Here is a 17,455-nt window from a genome sequence, read left to right as displayed (position 1 = left end):
ACCCCCACCCCGCTCTGCCCTGGCCCGGGGAGCGGGGAGCTCCCCACTCGGACCCTGGTGCTCCTGCCGTGGCCCCAGCAGCAGGGCCAGGGCCCAGGGTTCTTCCAGGAGGGTCTTGAGAGTGGCCTTCACCCAGCGGGGCAGGAGGGCTGCAGTCCACAGGGCAGCTTGGCAGCACATTTCAGCGACCCTTTGAGGAATTTCCAGAAATATTAATAAGTAGGGGGTTCACAGGGAGCTGCTAAGTGACTGGTTGGTAAAATGAGGCATGTGTAAAGGAGGATCTCAGAGACATTGTTAGGAAGGCATTAAAATTAATGCAAAGTTCAACAAATGATCCCGTCAAAAGTGAGTAAATGACAGAGAAAAAAAATGAACCTCGGCTTCTACTTACACCGCAGGCAAAAATTAATTCAAGATGGACCACAGGCCCATGTGTGAAAGCTAAAAGTATGAAACTTCTACAGCGAAACACGGAAGAATATCCTCATGGCTGTGGGGTATGTGAAAGTTTGTTAGTGATGGCATAAACAGCACTGCTCATTAAAATATATATATATGACTATATATATATATATGTATCAAACTTGATTAAATTTTAAAGCATCTGCTTTTCAAAAGACATCTGTGGGAAAATGAAAACATAAGCCGTAGCCTGAGAGAAAATATTTGTAATACATATATCTGCATTGGGCTTATTTCCAGAGCATATAAAGAAAATTATTGTAACTCAACAATAAGACAAAATACCCGTTTTTAAATGCACAAAAGGCATAAAAGAATGCTTCACAAAAGAAGGTGCATGGCTAGGAAAGCACAGGAAACACGCCCAGTGGAAGGCGCGTTCAAGCTGCAGTGAGGCGCCGCCATAGGCCATCTGCCGTGATAAGCCGCTTCGGTCGTTCTGACTGTGTGTGACCCCGTGGACTGTGGCTCACCAGGCTCCTCTGTCCATGGGACTCTCCAGGCAAGAACACTGGAGTGGGTTGCCATGCCCTCTCCAGGGGATCTTCCTGACCCAGGGATCGAACCACACTCCCTCTAGAATGACTGAAAACTAAAAAGATTGACCACATTACATACTGTTGAAAACAAAACACAGTTGGAGCTCGAGTGTTGCTTGTGAGAACATACAAGGTTAAAATCACTTTGGAAAATCACTTGGCAGGTCTCTTAAAAGGGCAAACACACCGTTGCCACATAATCCAGTAATTCTGCTCCCAGAGGGTTTACCCAGGAGAGATGGAAACATGCTCCCGATGTGTCCAGAAAACTGGCTGGACACAGACAGTCAGCACAGCCTCATTCGTAATCACCTTGGACTGGAGACGCCGCAGAGGCCCGGCAACACTGGAATGGAAGAAACAAAGTTTGGTTTCTTCACACAGTGGAATCCTACTTAGTAAAAAAGATAAACGCACCTGCATACACAGCAAGACGGACAAGTCTTAGAAACTCTGTGCTGAATAAAATAAGCCAGACGTGAAACAGTGTGTGTGTGTGTGTGTGTGTGTGTGTGTGTGTGTGTGTAACGACTCCAATCATGCGAGACTGTAGACCTGGCAGAGCGCCTTTGTAGTCTGGAAACTGCAGCAGTGTGTGAAAGCATGGGGATGACCGGTGGCCAGGGCCCAGGGCACCTCTTGGCTACCACACTTCTTCACTAGCTGAAAGCTGCCGCAGGCCCTGGCCTTCTGGGTAGTGATAGAAATGTGCTGGGCTTCCCTGGTGGCTCAGCTGGTAAAGAATCCACCTGCCATGCAGGAGACCCCAGTTTGACTCCTGGGTCAGGAAGATCCCCCGGAGAAGGGATGGAGGACCCACTCCAGTGTTCACGAGCTTCCCTGGTGGCTCCAATGGTAAAGAATCTGTCTGCCATGCAGGAGTCCTGGGTTCGATCCCTGGGTTGGGAGGATCCCCTGGAGGAGGGAAAGGCTACCCACTCCAGTATTCTTGCCTGGCAGGCTACAGTCCGTGGGGCCGCAAAGTGTCAGACGCAACTGAGCGGCTAAGCGCAGCAGCCCAGAAATGGGGTATATATTGACTGAGGAGACGGTTATACCATCGCATGCAGCTGTCAAAACTCACCAGGGCTTCCCTGGTGGCTCAGTGGTAAAGCATCCGCCTGCCAGTGCGCGAGACACGGATTTGATGCCCGGCCCGGGAAGATGGCGCTTGCCGCGGAGCAACTAAGCCCGGGCCCCACAGCTACCGGGCCTGCACTCTAGAGCCCGGGAGCTGCAACCGCTGAGCCCACGTGCTGCACCCCCGGAAGCGCGCACGCCTAGAGCCCGTGCTCGGCAGCAAAGGAAGTCACTGCCTGTGCCTCCATCACAACTAGAGAGTAGCGCCTGCTCCCTGTAACTAGAGCGAGTCCTTGTGCAGCAAGAAAGACCCAGCGCAACCAAAAAAAAAAAAAAAAAAAATCATCAACCTCTACCTTTAAAATGGGTGCAGACTGTTTATGTAATTTATATAAGGTTGATTAAAAGCCCGCAAGATCCTGTTTCCTGCCTGTGAGAATGAGTGCTGTTCACGAAGCCGTCAGGACCACGCGCTGGCAGGGATGCGGACAGGCCACAGGCCCACATGCTGCTGGTGGGACGCAGTGGGAAGCTTCAAATGGGCTCTTAGAAAAGCTTGCCGATTTTTTATGAAACTAAATGCGCGTCTGCCCTATGGCCCAGCAGTTGTACTCTGAGGTATGTACTCCAAGGAAATGAAGACATATGTATCAAAGGTTGTGGGGCCCTAAATGGGAAATGTTAAAAAGATGGGTTAGCTTTGCGGTGGGAAACTAAGATGACGCCTGGCGGAAGAGATAGGGGCGTGGTCTATGTTAGTTTTTGATTGGCTCTCTTGATTTCCATGCACGTGGACAGCGCGTGAGCACCATAGACTCCTGTTACAATGAAGGCATATTACGATTTGACCTTTAACGTGATTGGTGCAACTATGGCATATTACGATTTGACCTTTAACGTGATTGGTGCAACTATAGAAAGTCCCTCGCAAAACCCCCTTGCTTGACTATATAAACCAAGAGTTTGTGGCAATAAAGCGGAACTTCTTAGATGGAACCCCTGTCGTGTCTGATTGTCTCTCACTCGCGGAGGGGCTGGGTTGGCGGACAGCAGGCCCACCTCTCCTCGGGACCCCTCAGCTTTGCTGAGGGAAGTTCCACTGCCTCTTTCTTTATGCGGAGCGCCCCCCGCAAAAGGTCTTATAGAAGAGTGTTTATAGAAGCTTTATTTGCAATAGCAAAACACACAAAGACCAGGATACACTGTAAGTCTGCAGGATGGATGGATTGTGGTCCTTCGTACTATGAAATGCTACAGTGAACTAGAAAAGAAGGGACTGAAAAACCGCATGGGATTCCCATAAATGCCATGCTGAGGGAGTGAAACCAGCACAGGGAGCACAGGCGGTGAGTCCCTTGCAAGTTCGAGAGCAGGCAAGTCTTGGGAAGCTGAGTGTTAGAAATCAGTGTCATTGAGAGAGGAATTGACTGAAAGGGGGCATAACAGGAATGTTACGTGTATGGGCTGGGATGCGGTCTAACTAGGAACCAAGCACTGTTAACAAATTTCTCCTCAATTAAAAAAAAAAAATTCAAGGGGTTTCCATTTCCAATAATGGCAGCTGGGAAATTCAGACAGATCAATACAGGTAACTGCTGGAAGCGAGTAATAATGCTGAATAAGATGGTTTAGAAATCTAAAGTATCAGAGACCTGATAAAACAGGAGCTTGTTGTTTCAGTCGCTACGTCATGTCGGCCTGTTTGCAACACCATGGACTGTAGCCCGCCAGGCTCCTCTCCTCTGTCCATGGGATTCTCCAGGCAAGAATACTGGAGTGGGCTGCCCTTTCCTCCCCCAGGAGATCTTCCCCACCCAGGGATTGAACCCTCATCTCCTGCATTGGCAGGTGGACTCCTCACCACTGAGCTATCAGGGAAGCATGGAAATAGGAACTATCTGGGAACAATCCGAGGGAAATGCAAATCCAAAGAGAGCAGAAGGACCTCAGCACAAGAGGTCCTTCTGCCCCGAGCGCTTCACCAATTCTGCCAATTCTGGGAGCGTCCGTCATGAGCCCGGGGTCTACCCGAGCTGAGGGCTCACCCTCAAGCAGAGGGGCCTGATAGACCTCCCTCCCCCTTCATGAGGCTGGCACCCAGAGGGCAGTACCCCCTGGCGATGGTGAGCAGGAGGCAAATCCACCCCCACAACCTCTGCCCTAGCTATCACACTCATTTTTTCTGGCACTGTTAGATATTCTTCTACGTGTGACTTAATAGAAACATGATGTTCTTTCTTATGGAAGGACCACAACTATTCAACCAGCTCGTACTTATGTTCTATCTCAGTGTTTTAAATATAATAAATAATGTCATCATCGATAACTTCAAAGATATTATTTTTGCAACTCTGTTTCCTTTGGGGCAAAAGTCTTAGAAATGCAATCGTGGGGTCACAGAGCGTGGCAGAATTGCCTTCCCCAAAGATGAGAGCAATTTCCACTCCAACCAGAAGTGCCGGAGTGTGCTGCTCTGAGCCCTGCCAGCTTCACGTACGTTCAAAATGTTTCCTGTGTAACAGCTGGGGCTTGTGATGCCCTTTTAGCATTTTACCAGCTGCCACGGTCCTTTTGCACCAAGAAACGTCAATACTTTTGAATATAGGGGATAAAACCTAAAAACCTATTATGAAGCATTACATAGTAGCCAGATTTATTTTCTACCTAAAGATGCAACTGTTACCCTTGATAAGAAATAACACACCCCTGAGAGCGTGGGGCGTCGTCACCCAGCTCCCCGCCAGCCACCGTCATCCTCTGCTGCACTGTTCTCCCATGGAAAGTTTCTCTCCTCAACCTCACCCTCTCGGGAAGAGCAGGCCAACATTTGGTCAGAAGAACATGGCTTGGGCTTTGCACTTCTGTAATTTCATGCCTCGTTCCTGTCATGAGCTCCTTCTAGCTCTTAAAATTCACTTCTGATTTAGAAGGTAGAAAAGCATCCTCAAGAATGGAAATATTAATATACCCTTCTTCAAATTCCAGCTGGAAAAAATGATGATTCATGCTGTGCAACGGAATCGCTAACATTTGGACCTGAATACCCTCACTTTTCCCAGTTGTTTAGAACAGACTCAACAGAAGCATGAATGTTGCTTCACAGCAAGCGTTTTATTTCGTTCTGTCATTCTTAGGCCTAAAGAATGAACCGGAGGGAGATGTTTTTGTGAAATGGGGGACGAGGCAGAGAGAATCCCTGTGGCGTTGGGTTGGGATTAGAGAACTGTAAGGATGAACTCACAGCTTAAGAAAGTTATACTTCCAGCTCCGTCCACTGAGAAGGATCGGACAGTCCAGTCACTAAGAGCGCCCTCTTGTCTCGGTCTTGGCTTCTAAATGCCATTCTTCCCTGAAAGGAACCAGGGCTGCTCTGAGAAAGCAGTTTCTAGAAGAGCAGGAGAGCTTGGGGAGCTTCGGCATCTCTTTATGCCAGAAAGTCAGGAAGCGCCCCCCGAAACAGTCGGGACATGTCAGAAGCATTTTGACCAAATCCAGGGCAATTTGAGCATCAGAATGAATAGCACAGGGCATGTGTTTTATGTTCAGAAATGAACCTGAAAGGGAAGGTGTCAGGATGGGGATGGAAAACTTCTTAATAGAAGAACATCAGTTCGCAAGTGTAGAAAATGATGGAACTGGGAAATCACTTCACAGTCACTGTGGTGATAGCTGATTCATGCAAGAAAGGATACTTAAGTCATAGAGTGATAGATTGTTGTGGAATGGGATACCCACAAAATCTCACAAGTTACCTATTAATTGCAAAAGGAAAAGGATAATTGTATTATGAAGAGATCTAGCAGAGGCCTCCTGAATCAGATCACCAAATTATATGATTAATCATGGTGCAAGCTTCATCACATACCACCTGTCGAGACACTCTGAGAAAGACGTGCTGTCAGGGATGTGGTTTTCCTGCCCCGTGGTTTATCTTGTTCAAACTATGAGGAAAGATCCGGCAATTCAAACTGGGAGACATTTTACGAAGAAACTGGTCTAGAGTCAAAAATATAAAAAATATCAATGTCATGAAAAGTTAAAAAAAAGAAAACTTGGTTTCTGTTCTCTGAATAGATAAAAAGGAGACTGAACAGACACGTCAATAAAACGTGCTGTGTGGTTTTCGGTTGGATCCTGTCTCTGATCTCAGGAGACATATGATAATGTATTTCGGGGTAAAGCTTCATGCGGTCTGTAATTCAGAAAAGAGAGACAGCAAACGTTAAAAATATAAACACTTGGTGAATCTCTGTGCAGGGTGTATGGATATTCATTGTGCTGTTCATGCAAATCCTCTGTAGGTTGTAAGTTCTAAAAATGTAAGTCGGAAGGAATGAAACGTATCTAACGAAAATTACACCAAAGAGCTATGAGCTTCAGGAATGCGTTTCTGAGTTTATGAATGGCATTGCGCCGTGTACGTGGCTCCTGTTGAATGTCATATATGCCTTCTAAGCAGTAGATTGGCTCCGTGACTTGTGTTTACGTTTTACAAGAAAGTAAAAAAGGTTTAATTATGGGAACGAGCTGTGCAGCCTTTGTAGAAGTGATGAAATGAAACAGTACTTGGTGCCTCTGAGGAGACTGATTTTTAAAGGGCCCTGGATGTATTTTTACCTAGTTGTTTTTCAATCCTCCTATTTTCATTTTTTATTACATGAAATTTAGCTACTTACTCACTGTCACCTGGACATTTTAAGGGTCTAATATCAGCAGGGTTGTAAACAAGTCTGAATGTTCCATAACATCACTGTCTTCCTGGCTCAGTGTCCTCTCCCCAAGTAGAAAGTAAGAGATACAAGTTAGCTTTAAATTTCCGTTACTTTTCTACTAATTATGAAACCCTACAGCATGCGGCATTCCCTCCAGGAGAGAAGAGTGAGGTCTTAGCTCTTTGCCATCACCGTTTGCGCTTCCTTTCTCTGGCCCCAGGTGACCTGGCAAGCGCAGGGTGTGATTTATGACTCCTCGGGTCCAGCCTAGGTCACCTGGAACAGCCAGCCACCAACTGTTGAGTGGCGCTTTTTTCCTTCTTAACAAGTTTCCCTTTCATTATTTATATCATTGGGTTTTCTACTTTCTAAATTTCTTTTTTGAAGTATAATTTGCGCACCCTGAATTTCACCCATCACCAGTGGACAATTGAACTACGTGTTAGGAAACACACTGAATTGTTCAAAATGTTTTTTGAACGTTTCCATCACCGGAGCAGATTTTCCTTACGGTTCATCCTTGTTCCTACTCTCAGCCTGAGGCAACTCGAACCTACTTCCTGTGTGTACAGATTTGCCTTTTCTGGACACTTCGTACACACAGAAGTGACGGTGTAAGCTCTTTCTTTCTGCCTCTCCTCACTCAGCACAGTGGTTTGTTTATGCAGGTTGTAGCCAGGATCAGTGCTTCAGTCACTTCTGCTGTTGAGCGGTGCTCTGTTTGAATGGCTATATCGAGCACTTTTCTCCACTCACTGAATCCGCCGCTGGACAGCGGATTGTTTCTAGTTTTTGGCTGCTGTGAATAACACTGCTGACATTTGAGTGCAAGGTTTTGTGTGTTCATGTATTTTCATTTCTCTTGGGCCTGGGAGAAGAATTGTTAGGTCAGATGGCGAATGACTTTAACAAACTGCCGACCTGTTTCCTAAGACCTGCATCGTCTCACGTTTCCTCCAACATGTGTGCTGAGGGCTCCAGTCATTCCGCATCCTCACCAACATTTTCCCGCATCTGCCTTTGGGTTGTAGCTCCGCTAGTGGGTATGGAATGTTATTTCCTGCGATTTTAATTTGCGTCCCTCTAATGACAGACTTCTGGGCATTTTTGTGTGTGTATTAACTATTATATATTTTCTTTTATAAGATGCCCTTCAAATCACTAGTCCATTTTTAGAACTGGGTTGTCTTCATATTGTTGATTTGTAAGAGTCTGTGTCAGGATATGAGTCTTTTTTCAAAAATATGGTTTCACAGTATTTTCTCGAAGTTTGGAGCTTGTTTTTCCATTTTCCAGTGGTGTCTTTTGAGGAGCAAATTTTGAGTTTTGGTGAGTACAGTGTATCAATTTTTGCTTTCCTGGATCATAGTCCATGATGCTTTTTGAAAGGAAAGTTTAATAGCTGTGTAGATAGCGGGGGGCCTTTCTTTGCATTTTGGTGTTTGTGAAGCTGGCTGCACTCCTGTGTGTAGACGTGAAGAGCCTTGCTGTTCTGAGACCCTCAGGAGCTGTCAGCATTGTCCAGGCTGTCTTTGCACCAGCTAGCACACAGAGTCCCTGGCGATGCCTGCCTTGCCCGATCCTAGGCCGGCACACTCTCTTGCTGGTCAATGTCCATTGAAAGCAATCGCAATTTCTATGGCTCTGTGAAATGATGTTTTCTAAGGCTGAAGAAAGTGAGTGTTAGTTGCTCAGCCGTGTCCGACTCTTTTGTGACCCCCTGCCAGGCTCCTCTGTCCATGGAATTCTCCAGGCAAGAACACTGGAGCGGGTTTCCATTTCCTTCTCCAGGGATTGAACCTGGATGTCTTGCGTTGCAGGAGGATTCTTTACCTTAGATTAGTATTTCTATAAAAGATTTGTGGCTCCAAAATAAGAGGCAAATCCAGGGGAAATGTCTGGAGCTGTGTCTACCCCTCCTGTGAGGTTTTCCGCTAGTAACAGCATCCTTAGAGACGCTCAGCTACCTTACAGTGTGGGCTCTGCTGGGCGGAGGTGGGGAGGCCCCGTACCTGTACTGCCTGTGTTTCTTGGTGGTCAGGATTGTGCGGGGGAGCCTGGTGGGCTGCCGTCTATGGGGTCACACAGAGTCGGACACGACTGAAGCGACTTAGCAGGAGCAGTAGCAGGACTGTGCCAGACTGCTTGTGCTCAGCGCCGCCAGAAGCTGGAGGTAGCGGGACAGAGTGGAACTGCGCCGCTATTGTCTAATTTTAGAGGACAAGCAGCAGGATAGCAGTCCTTTCAATTGACTTTTCCTTTAGGACAGTTGCTGCTGCCAAGTCGCTTCAGTCGTGTCCGACTCTGTGCGACCCCATAGACGGCAGCCCACCAGGCTCCCCCGTCCCTGGGATTCTCCAGGCAAGAACACTGGAGTGGGTTGCCATTTCCTTCTCCAATGCATGAAAGTGAAAAGGGAAAGTGAAGTCGCTCAGTCATGTCCGACTCGTAGCGACCCCATGGACTGCAGCCTACCAGGCTCCTCTGCTCATGGGGTTTTCCAGGCAAGGGTACTGGAGTGGGGTGCCATTGCCTTCTGCAGTTACACACAGTTAAAAACCTTCTCTCTAGTGAACTCTGGTATTTTGGCCACCTGATGCGAAGAGGTGATTCATTTGAAAAGATCCCAATGCTGGGAAAGATTGAGGGCAGGAGAAGAAGGGGACGACAGAGGATGAGATGGTTGGATGGCATCACTGACTCAATGGACATGAGTTAGAGTAGACTCAGGAGTTGGTGTTGGACAGGGAGGCCTGGTGTGCTGCGGTTCATGGGTCGCAAAGGGCTGAACACAACTGAGCAACTGAACTGAACTGAACTAGTGATCCATCAACAGATGTGTATCGAATACATATTGTGCATGAAACTGTCTGCCTGTGATAACTTCATGTCTGTGACCAGGACCTCTCCCCTGAAGCCTGGGTTTCTGTCTCACGACCTATGCAATTTAGATATCTAACAGGCCTGTCAAACACGGAGGGCCTGACTCCCCCCAAAGTCATGTCTCCATCACTGCCAACCCCAGCTCCCTCCTCCACACGCTCAGGAAAAAACGTGGAGAGTCATCCTTGCCTTCCGGCTTCCTTTCACACCTCACATCCAATCCATCATAAATCCCGGTGGATCTAAATGAGTGTAAAGTCCTGGGTGAGATTCCAACGTGGAAAAGGGCATCAGGGAGGGACTCATAAAGCCTGAACACAGCACTTGGGTTTGTTGCTGCTTAGGCACTAAGTCACCTGCAGCCCTCCAGGCTCTGCTGTCCATGGGATTTCCGGGGCGAGAATATCGGAGTGGGTTGCCATGCCCTCCTCCAGGGGATCTTCCTGACCCAGGGATCAAACCGAGGTCTCCTGCACCGCAGACAGACCTTTACCATCTGAGCCACCAGCGAGAGAACGCCATCAAATTAGCCGAGGGCCACTCACCTGGCTTTCTCTGGGGGTGGGGACTTGTCACCTTATCCGTACCTCACAGTTTAATTCCTCCGAGGAAACTGATAACCTCAAGTCAGTTCAGTCTTTTCAATTCTGTCACGTAATCTATCTTTCACAAACACATAATATTGTGAAGTTACTCTGCCTGAAGAGCAAAGTTCTCTGGTCCTAGAAAAATATCCAAAGTGTGGCTTTTTAAAAGACTTTATATAACTCTTTATATTCTATTCAAAATGAACATGTATGTTTATTTAATATGGAACACACTGATCTGAATTAAAGATAAGAACTTTAATCTTTGAAAAGCAAGAGGTCACTAGAGACAGGTTGGGGTAGAGAGAGGGAGGTCAGCAAAAGCTCTGAAAGATGAAAATGAAAGAATTGTAGGATCACCTGTGTCAGTTCTATTTTGGGGGAATCGAAGTTTTACGCAACTTGAGTAAGTCTAGGAATCCCCTGCTGCTGGGATCAGGCAGGTGGTTTGCTGGCACTGGACTCCCTTTCCTTGGCTGAAGGCGGGGAGAGCCAGAGTGGTGTTTGCAGGGAGAGTTTGTGAAACCCCACTCCTATTCTTTGCAACTCCCCCGCAGCCTGTGCCTTTCAACTTTCCCTGGGGCTGTAAATAGCTGGAGTTGTTGCAAACAATCGTAAGCACTGAGAACCTTAAAACTGTCCAGTGCTTTTGCTGGCAGAAGCTCTCCGCTATTGTAGTGGGATGTGTTCAAAGTGTAAGGTGGGCAAAAAAGGTGGGCTTCCCACGCTTGAACCCTCCATCTGGGAATGTGCTCGAGATGCCAAGACCGAAAAGGGCGGCAGAGTGGGGCGTGTGATGGCAAAGACAAACGCAGCTTTGTCGTCCCGAGGCTGCTGCCACCATGACGCGACAAGACGCTGAAGGTGATATTTCATCCACTGTTGCGGTGCGTCCTCTCCTTACCTGACCTCTGAAATGGAGCCATCGGCTTTGAAAAGCCCGGTGTCTAAAATTAATATTCTTCCCCATCTGACTAAGAAGGCAACAGCTGAGCAACATGAGCCCAAGGACCATCTGAGTTTAAACAGGGGCTCAAAGTGGCATTCGAGAGAGAGGCTACTTCCTCCCGGAGTGGACACTTGTCTCTTCAGAAGACTTACTCTGACCGCAAGGCAAGACCTTTGCCGGGGGCTGAGCAGTCGTTCTGAACTCTGCAAACTCTCCTTTATCTACTGGAACTTGTGCTCGACGCTTGGAGTGGTCTGGACCCCAGCATGTCCTCTTATAAATGGTAATAACTATTTTCTTTCTTTCTATGTTGTCCTACATAGCAAGTTTTATCAAACTCCAGGCAGAGCTTAACGTTTAATAGTTCTCTGCAAAATTTTTATATCTTGGAGCCAAGCTTTTGTTTCAATGTGTTAATGTTTATGTGGCTTCCTGAGCCAACTTGAGCACCTTCTACAATGATGTATTAGATTTTAGTTATAGTTTGTCTTAGATGTAGCTGTGAAATCCTTATTATAATAACAGATTTTTTTCAGGGCAACTTGTAAGAACACTAATGATGGTCTGTAGTATATCTCGCAGAGCTCTGGTTGATCCTGTTCACATTTTAGTGTGAATAAGTTTATGGTCTTTCTACGGTTCAGCAGAATTATGTAGAGCATTGGATTTTAAATAATTTAGAATTTCAAGGTATCATTTTATTATACTAGGGGAGTTGAGAAAATGAAAGGTGAAGTTTTGTGGGGATAATTACAGATGATTTCAAATTGAGAAAAAGCAGGGAGAAGCAGTTTACAGAAAACCTCCAACAGGGGCCTCCGGAGGGAACCAGTCACAAGTTCGCATCAGCCTCCCCTAAATGGTCAGGCGATGCGTGGATACAGACATCCACGCATGCGTGGGGCTTTAGTATCAGAGCAGTAATGAGCCTATTACTTCGTTTGTAAGGAAAGTGTATCTAGGGTGTGAAATCTTCGGTGCTCAGCTGCTAATGACGCAGGGAAAGGTGTCTGGGAATCTCATCTATGTGATAGGGCTGTTAGGAAGCCAAATTCTTTTTAAAATAAACATTTTAAGACGTAGGCAGCGAAAGGCTCTGCAAATGGCGCATTTGGTGAGAACAATACCCCGAGGGGGCAGAATTCCCCGGGGGAGCCCAGGGGGCCCCTTCCTCACACAGCATGCCCTTCCCATGTCCTTGCCTGGGGCCAGAGGGGCAAGGCCAGCAAGCCAGTTAAACCCGAAGAGACTGTCTCCTTAAACTGGCCGCTTAGCCTAGATCTTCTTTGAGGCAATGAGGGGACAATCAGCTGTCCCGTGATGCTCAAGGTTGCTTCTCACTATTTGCTTTTGTAGGAAAAAGAAGGGAGAGAAAGCTTTTTCCTTTCAAAGTTCCAACATGTGAGACTCAAGGTTAATATTTGCATTTCTCATCCTCGTTTGGAGCCCTTTCTCTAGTTAAAGTAGAAGCAACCTCAAACTTCCCTCTGTACATTTTCCCAAAGAGTCAAACGTGTGTCTGGGTGATAGGAGCTGTTTCTCCCTCTTGCAGTGGAGAGAAGAGTCACGCTGACTGTGTCCTCATTTACAAATCAGAGACTGAGGGGGACAGAGACCACACTCCAGACACGGACTTCCTCGGATTCCCCACCAAGATGCTAACAGTGAAGAGGCTGGGAGGAAGCAACGCGTGTTACCGCAGTGACCGGCTGGAGAAGATGGCCTTTTTCCAGTGCATGGAGGAGGTGGAGAAGTGCTTTCTGGAAGAAAGTTCTGGTGAACAAGATTCGAGATCTGGAAAGAACCAGGTGAGCGACGCCTGTGCCCATCTGCCAGACGGTGTTCAGATTCTGTGCTGTCATCACCGGTGTAGAATTAAGGAAACTCTAGGAACCAGCAAACCCGCGCTTCGCTCCCCGGAGGTTCCCTCCAGGTGGGCGCGGTCGCCACGGGGCGGCCTTTGAATGTGCAGCTCTCCCAGTGGGCACCACCACGGTCTGGCGTGCGGCTTAGAGGTCATGGGGGTCAGGTGGAAGCGCATTTTCTTAGGAGCGATGGTTTGGGCATGCAATCTGGAGAAGCGCGAGGGCCACAGCTGCTCTGCACACGTTTCCCTCAGGGCCCCGAGGTCCCCACGGAGTAGGGGTCAGGGCTGTCGACAGTGGCCGCTGGGGTCGGGGACAGGCTCTTGGCGGCAGGCCCCGTCCTGGCAGCCGGCTCTTCGGGAGGTCCCTCACCAAGCACGGGGGCTGCTGCTCTGAGCCGTGGACGCGCCTGCATGCCAAGCACCCAGCACCGGCTCCGTCACGGTGAGGGGTGTCCACGGGTGTGGACTGGCGGCCTCTGTCCCCTGCTCGGACCCCTGGGTCCCCTCCCCCTCCCTCCCGCCCAGAGAGGCCTCACCTGTGATTGATGGAACTTGTTTGTCGCCCTGCCCCGGACGCCCTCCTCAAGGTCGGGACCTCGTGCCACCCACCTCGCCTGCTCTCCTGCTCAGGGTACCAAACAGGCACCGAGAATGTTTGCAGAACAAACAGGTCTGTTTAAGTGCACCCCGCGTTCTCCTGGAGGGCCAGGGATCATTATTTCTGATAACCGGAGCGAGCTTGGGAAACATTCCTCTTTGTCCTTCCCTGGGGGGCTCAGACGGTAAAGCGTCTGCCTGCAATGTGGGAGACCCGGGTTCCATCCCTGGGTCGGGAAGATCCCCTGGGGGAGGGCGTGGCGACCCACTCCAGGGTTCTCGCCTGGAGAATCCCATGGACAGAGGAGCCTGGGAGGCTGCAGGCACTGAGCGACTTTACTTTCACTTTCACTTTCCTCTTTGCCCAGCTTCTGTTCCGAAAATCCCTGTCCAGGTAGGAAGGGCATTTCTAACGGTACAACAGACGGTGGAACACAGCTATTAGGTATGAAGCGGGGAGGAGTCTCTTCACTGTGAGTACAGAGAGATAGACCTTGCTGGATAGGAGGAATGAGTCAGGCTGAAGCGTGGTGTTTGGAGGCCGACCTCCCCTGTGAGCTAACATCTTGTCCTGCACACACCAAGAAGACACTTCCTCAGCAAAACTGAAGTCAGAGCCGAGGACTTTCTCGTTGGGGCTGCTTGCAGTGCAAACGAATAATCAGAAGAGTTTCCTTTTCTGTTCATTAATTTCTGTGGAACAGGGGAGATGAAGTATTCTTATAGGCTAACTTTGAAATAACCAATGATTTGTAATAGTTTCTATGAGTTTGATTAGGTTTCCAGGACGATTTTTCGCCAAGTTCTGTGATACAAGTTTTGCAAGTAGGCAAGATGGTGCTAGGGGGAAACACGAAGATTTTCAGGAAGAACTGTTTCGGTGATGATCTGCTCCAGAGAAATTAAGTGACTGTGAAGTGAAACGCTTTAGGATACCTCCGAGGGAACGCCTGAGGATGCTGGCCCTGTGGTCCTAAGAGAAGGTCCTGTGCGACGGGTCTGATGTCTGGTGGCGCCTGCGCCCGGTGCTCACGGCCGCGCGGAAGGTGGGGAGGAACGGCCGCGTGTCCCATTCAGTTTCTTGCCGAGTGGCTCAGGGCCCAGAGGTGTCGGCAGTAAATTTCCCCATCTCTCTCTCTCGCCGTGCGGGGGACGGACGGGCCGGGACGGGAGGCACGGAGCCCTTCTCCCGTCCGTGTCTGCCAAGGCCACAGTCCCCGAGCCCTTGCTGGCCCAGTGAGCAGGTGCCCAGGCGGCCAGCAGGCCTTGGCAGGGGTGGGCGGAGAGGGCCTTCCAGCGGCTCGGATGTCGTCAGGAATGCAGACGCGCTAGGCTGACACGTCTGCACCTCCTGCTGGGGCCACAGGAAATCTTCACAATCCCGGGCCTCTCTCTCCAGGGACCATGAAAACATGCCCGCCATGACTCTCTCCACCTCTCCTCTGTCTCTTCATCCCTTCTCTCTTTAAGAAGATTAGCACAGCTAAGCATAGAAGGAACCCTCACTGCGCTGCCCTGAGGAGAACTTGCTCGGCATTGCAGGCACTCTGGTGGCAGGCAAACTGCGCAGAAGGCCTGAAGCACACGTTCTTTCTAGAAGACTCTTTTCTCTCCTAACAAGAGCAAATTGTCTGTGCATTCTACAGCTTCCATCCATCGACGCAGTTCAGGGTGGCTCAGATTCTTCCTTTCCTGCTGTTAACCAGGTTTCTGCTTCACTCACTTTTCTGCTTCTGACTGTACTTTTTGCCTCTCTTCCTTCGCTTCCTCTGATTTATTTTTTGAATTGACAGAACACCACGGATTCCACTTTTCTACTGTGTCTTGTTCCTGTGTTTTCCAGCTTCCCTTTGGATTCCGGTTTTGAAAGGCTTTTCTTGCGTTCTCTTATCATCTACGTACTGTTGGAAACCACCTAAGAAGTGTAAACTTTTAAAAGCTTGTGGCAGATACCCTGGGCTTCCCAGGTGGCACGTGTGGCAAAGAACCTGCCTGCTAATGCAGAAGACGTTAGGAGACGTGGGTTCAGGCTCTGGGGTGGGAAGATTCCCTGCTGGGCGCAGCTCTCCTGCAGGTGGGCACAGCTCTGGAGTGGGTCCCTGAATGCACTCCAGTATTCTTGCCTGGAGAATTCCATGGACAGAGGAGCCTGGAGGGCTATGATCCATGGGGTCACAGGGTTAGACATGACTGAAGCGACTTAGCACAGAGCAGATAGACTACAATAAACCAGATGGAAAGCCACACAATATGGTGTTGAGACAAAGTGGAACTTAAATAATGAACGTGGCACATGTGAGCGATGGTTTAATAGCTACTGTGTGTGTCATTAACTCAGAGTGATAACGACTCTCATAACTATAATTAGCATTCCTTTTACACAATCAAATCCAGGTTTTCCTCTTTTGTCAGTTCTCTGTGACCCATATAAATAACCGCCATGCTGTATTTCCCTCAGATCTGACTTGCTGTTTCACACACACACACACACACACACACACACACACACACACTCTGTTGGCCTAATGGGAGACCAAGGAGCTCCTGTTCTCAGCAACCTGAGGCTGCTCTCCCCTGCGGTTCTTTTTGCCCCCTTTGCTGCTCCACTGGCTCTGCGCGCCCTGCTTTTTCTGCCCAGGCTTGTCTGTGCTCACCTCCTGTCCTCTGGTCCTCAGCCCCTGCCCCCCCCAACAGGCAGGGTCCCCGGGGAGGAAGGGACCATGCAGAGGTGGGGGTCACAGCTCCCGGAATGCTGAACCACCGGGCACAAATGTGAAAAGACCAAACAGAACGAACTGTTCATGATCAGGCTGTGAGTAGGCGAGGCTGGGCTGGGACCAAGCTTGGGTCTCCCTGTCGCGATGGCAGTCAGTGCGTTTACTTGCAGGCCCTTCCTGCCTCGCCGCGGTGAAATTGTACCATCAGCGGTGGTCACCGTGATTATAACTTAGATCTCAAAATAACATAGCTGCGGGCGCAGGGTTTGTGATGTTTAAAGCCGTGCATGCCCCTCCCGCCCACCCCGAGTCCCTTGCCCGCATGGGCAGGAGAAGGCTCCCTGGCAGCGGCCCCGTTTCCCTGGTGCGAATCGTCCTTGAACGGGAGACAAGCACGCTCTCCATAGCGCCACTTGCCGCCAGCCGGCCTCCCTCTGCCCCTGCACCTGTTTGCGATCTGTCACTCGGGCCATCATATTTTTCCTTTTTAAAGAGGCAGATTAGCCGTTGATGGTGTAACTGGAACCGTCACCGCGGGGTCCTGCAGACCCCACCACTCAGCACCGCCCCCTGCCTGGAGCAGAGTTCTGCCTGGAAACGTACTCACGCAGGGTCAGGGCAGGAAGGCCAGGATGGACATGTCACTCAGAAGAAAAGGCATCTGGATCGCAGGTAGCCTGTGCCTTCTCTCGTCTCCCGTCCTCTGGCGTGTGCTCCGGTCCGTGATGACCCGCGGAGGTCACCGACAGGCGCCTGCTCTTGAGGACACCCAGGTAGTAATGTGGCTGCTGTCCTAGCTGAGTGTTTCTGGCCGGGGAGCGGGCTCGCCCCAGCAGACGGAATGTGTGTCCTGCCTCGTCCTCCCCTGGGATGGCCACCCTGCGGGGGCTGGGATCAGGAGAGGTGGGCAGCCCTTGTCAACATCTCCAACTCTCCACCAACTTTCGGGGAACCTGGAGGCAGTCATTCCTGACATGTATGAAAGCTGGCGTTCTATTTCTGTCTGTGAGAGCTAAAAATAATGTCAGCATCTCCTCTTCTACTTCTTATGTAACCGAG

The 17,455-nt window shown here is 49.4% G+C and overlaps 1 protein-coding gene across 1 annotated transcript in view; it reads left to right on the top strand.

The window, feature by feature from the left end:
• Positions 1-17,455, top strand: part of MYLK4 (myosin light chain kinase family member 4) — an 84,773-nt gene that overhangs the window by 5,404 nt on the left and 61,914 nt on the right. The window contains exon 2 of the mRNA XM_052649803.1: positions 12,746-13,023. Coding sequence (XP_052505763.1) covers positions 12,746-13,023 — 278 coding nt within the window. The remainder of the gene's footprint in view (positions 1-12,745; positions 13,024-17,455) is intronic.

This window comes from Budorcas taxicolor, chromosome 11 (assembly GCF_023091745.1).
Source record: "Budorcas taxicolor isolate Tak-1 chromosome 11, Takin1.1, whole genome shotgun sequence".
NCBI classification, from domain to species: Eukaryota; Metazoa; Chordata; class Mammalia; order Artiodactyla; family Bovidae; genus Budorcas; species Budorcas taxicolor.
This window is presented reverse-complemented; position numbering and strand designations above follow the sequence as displayed.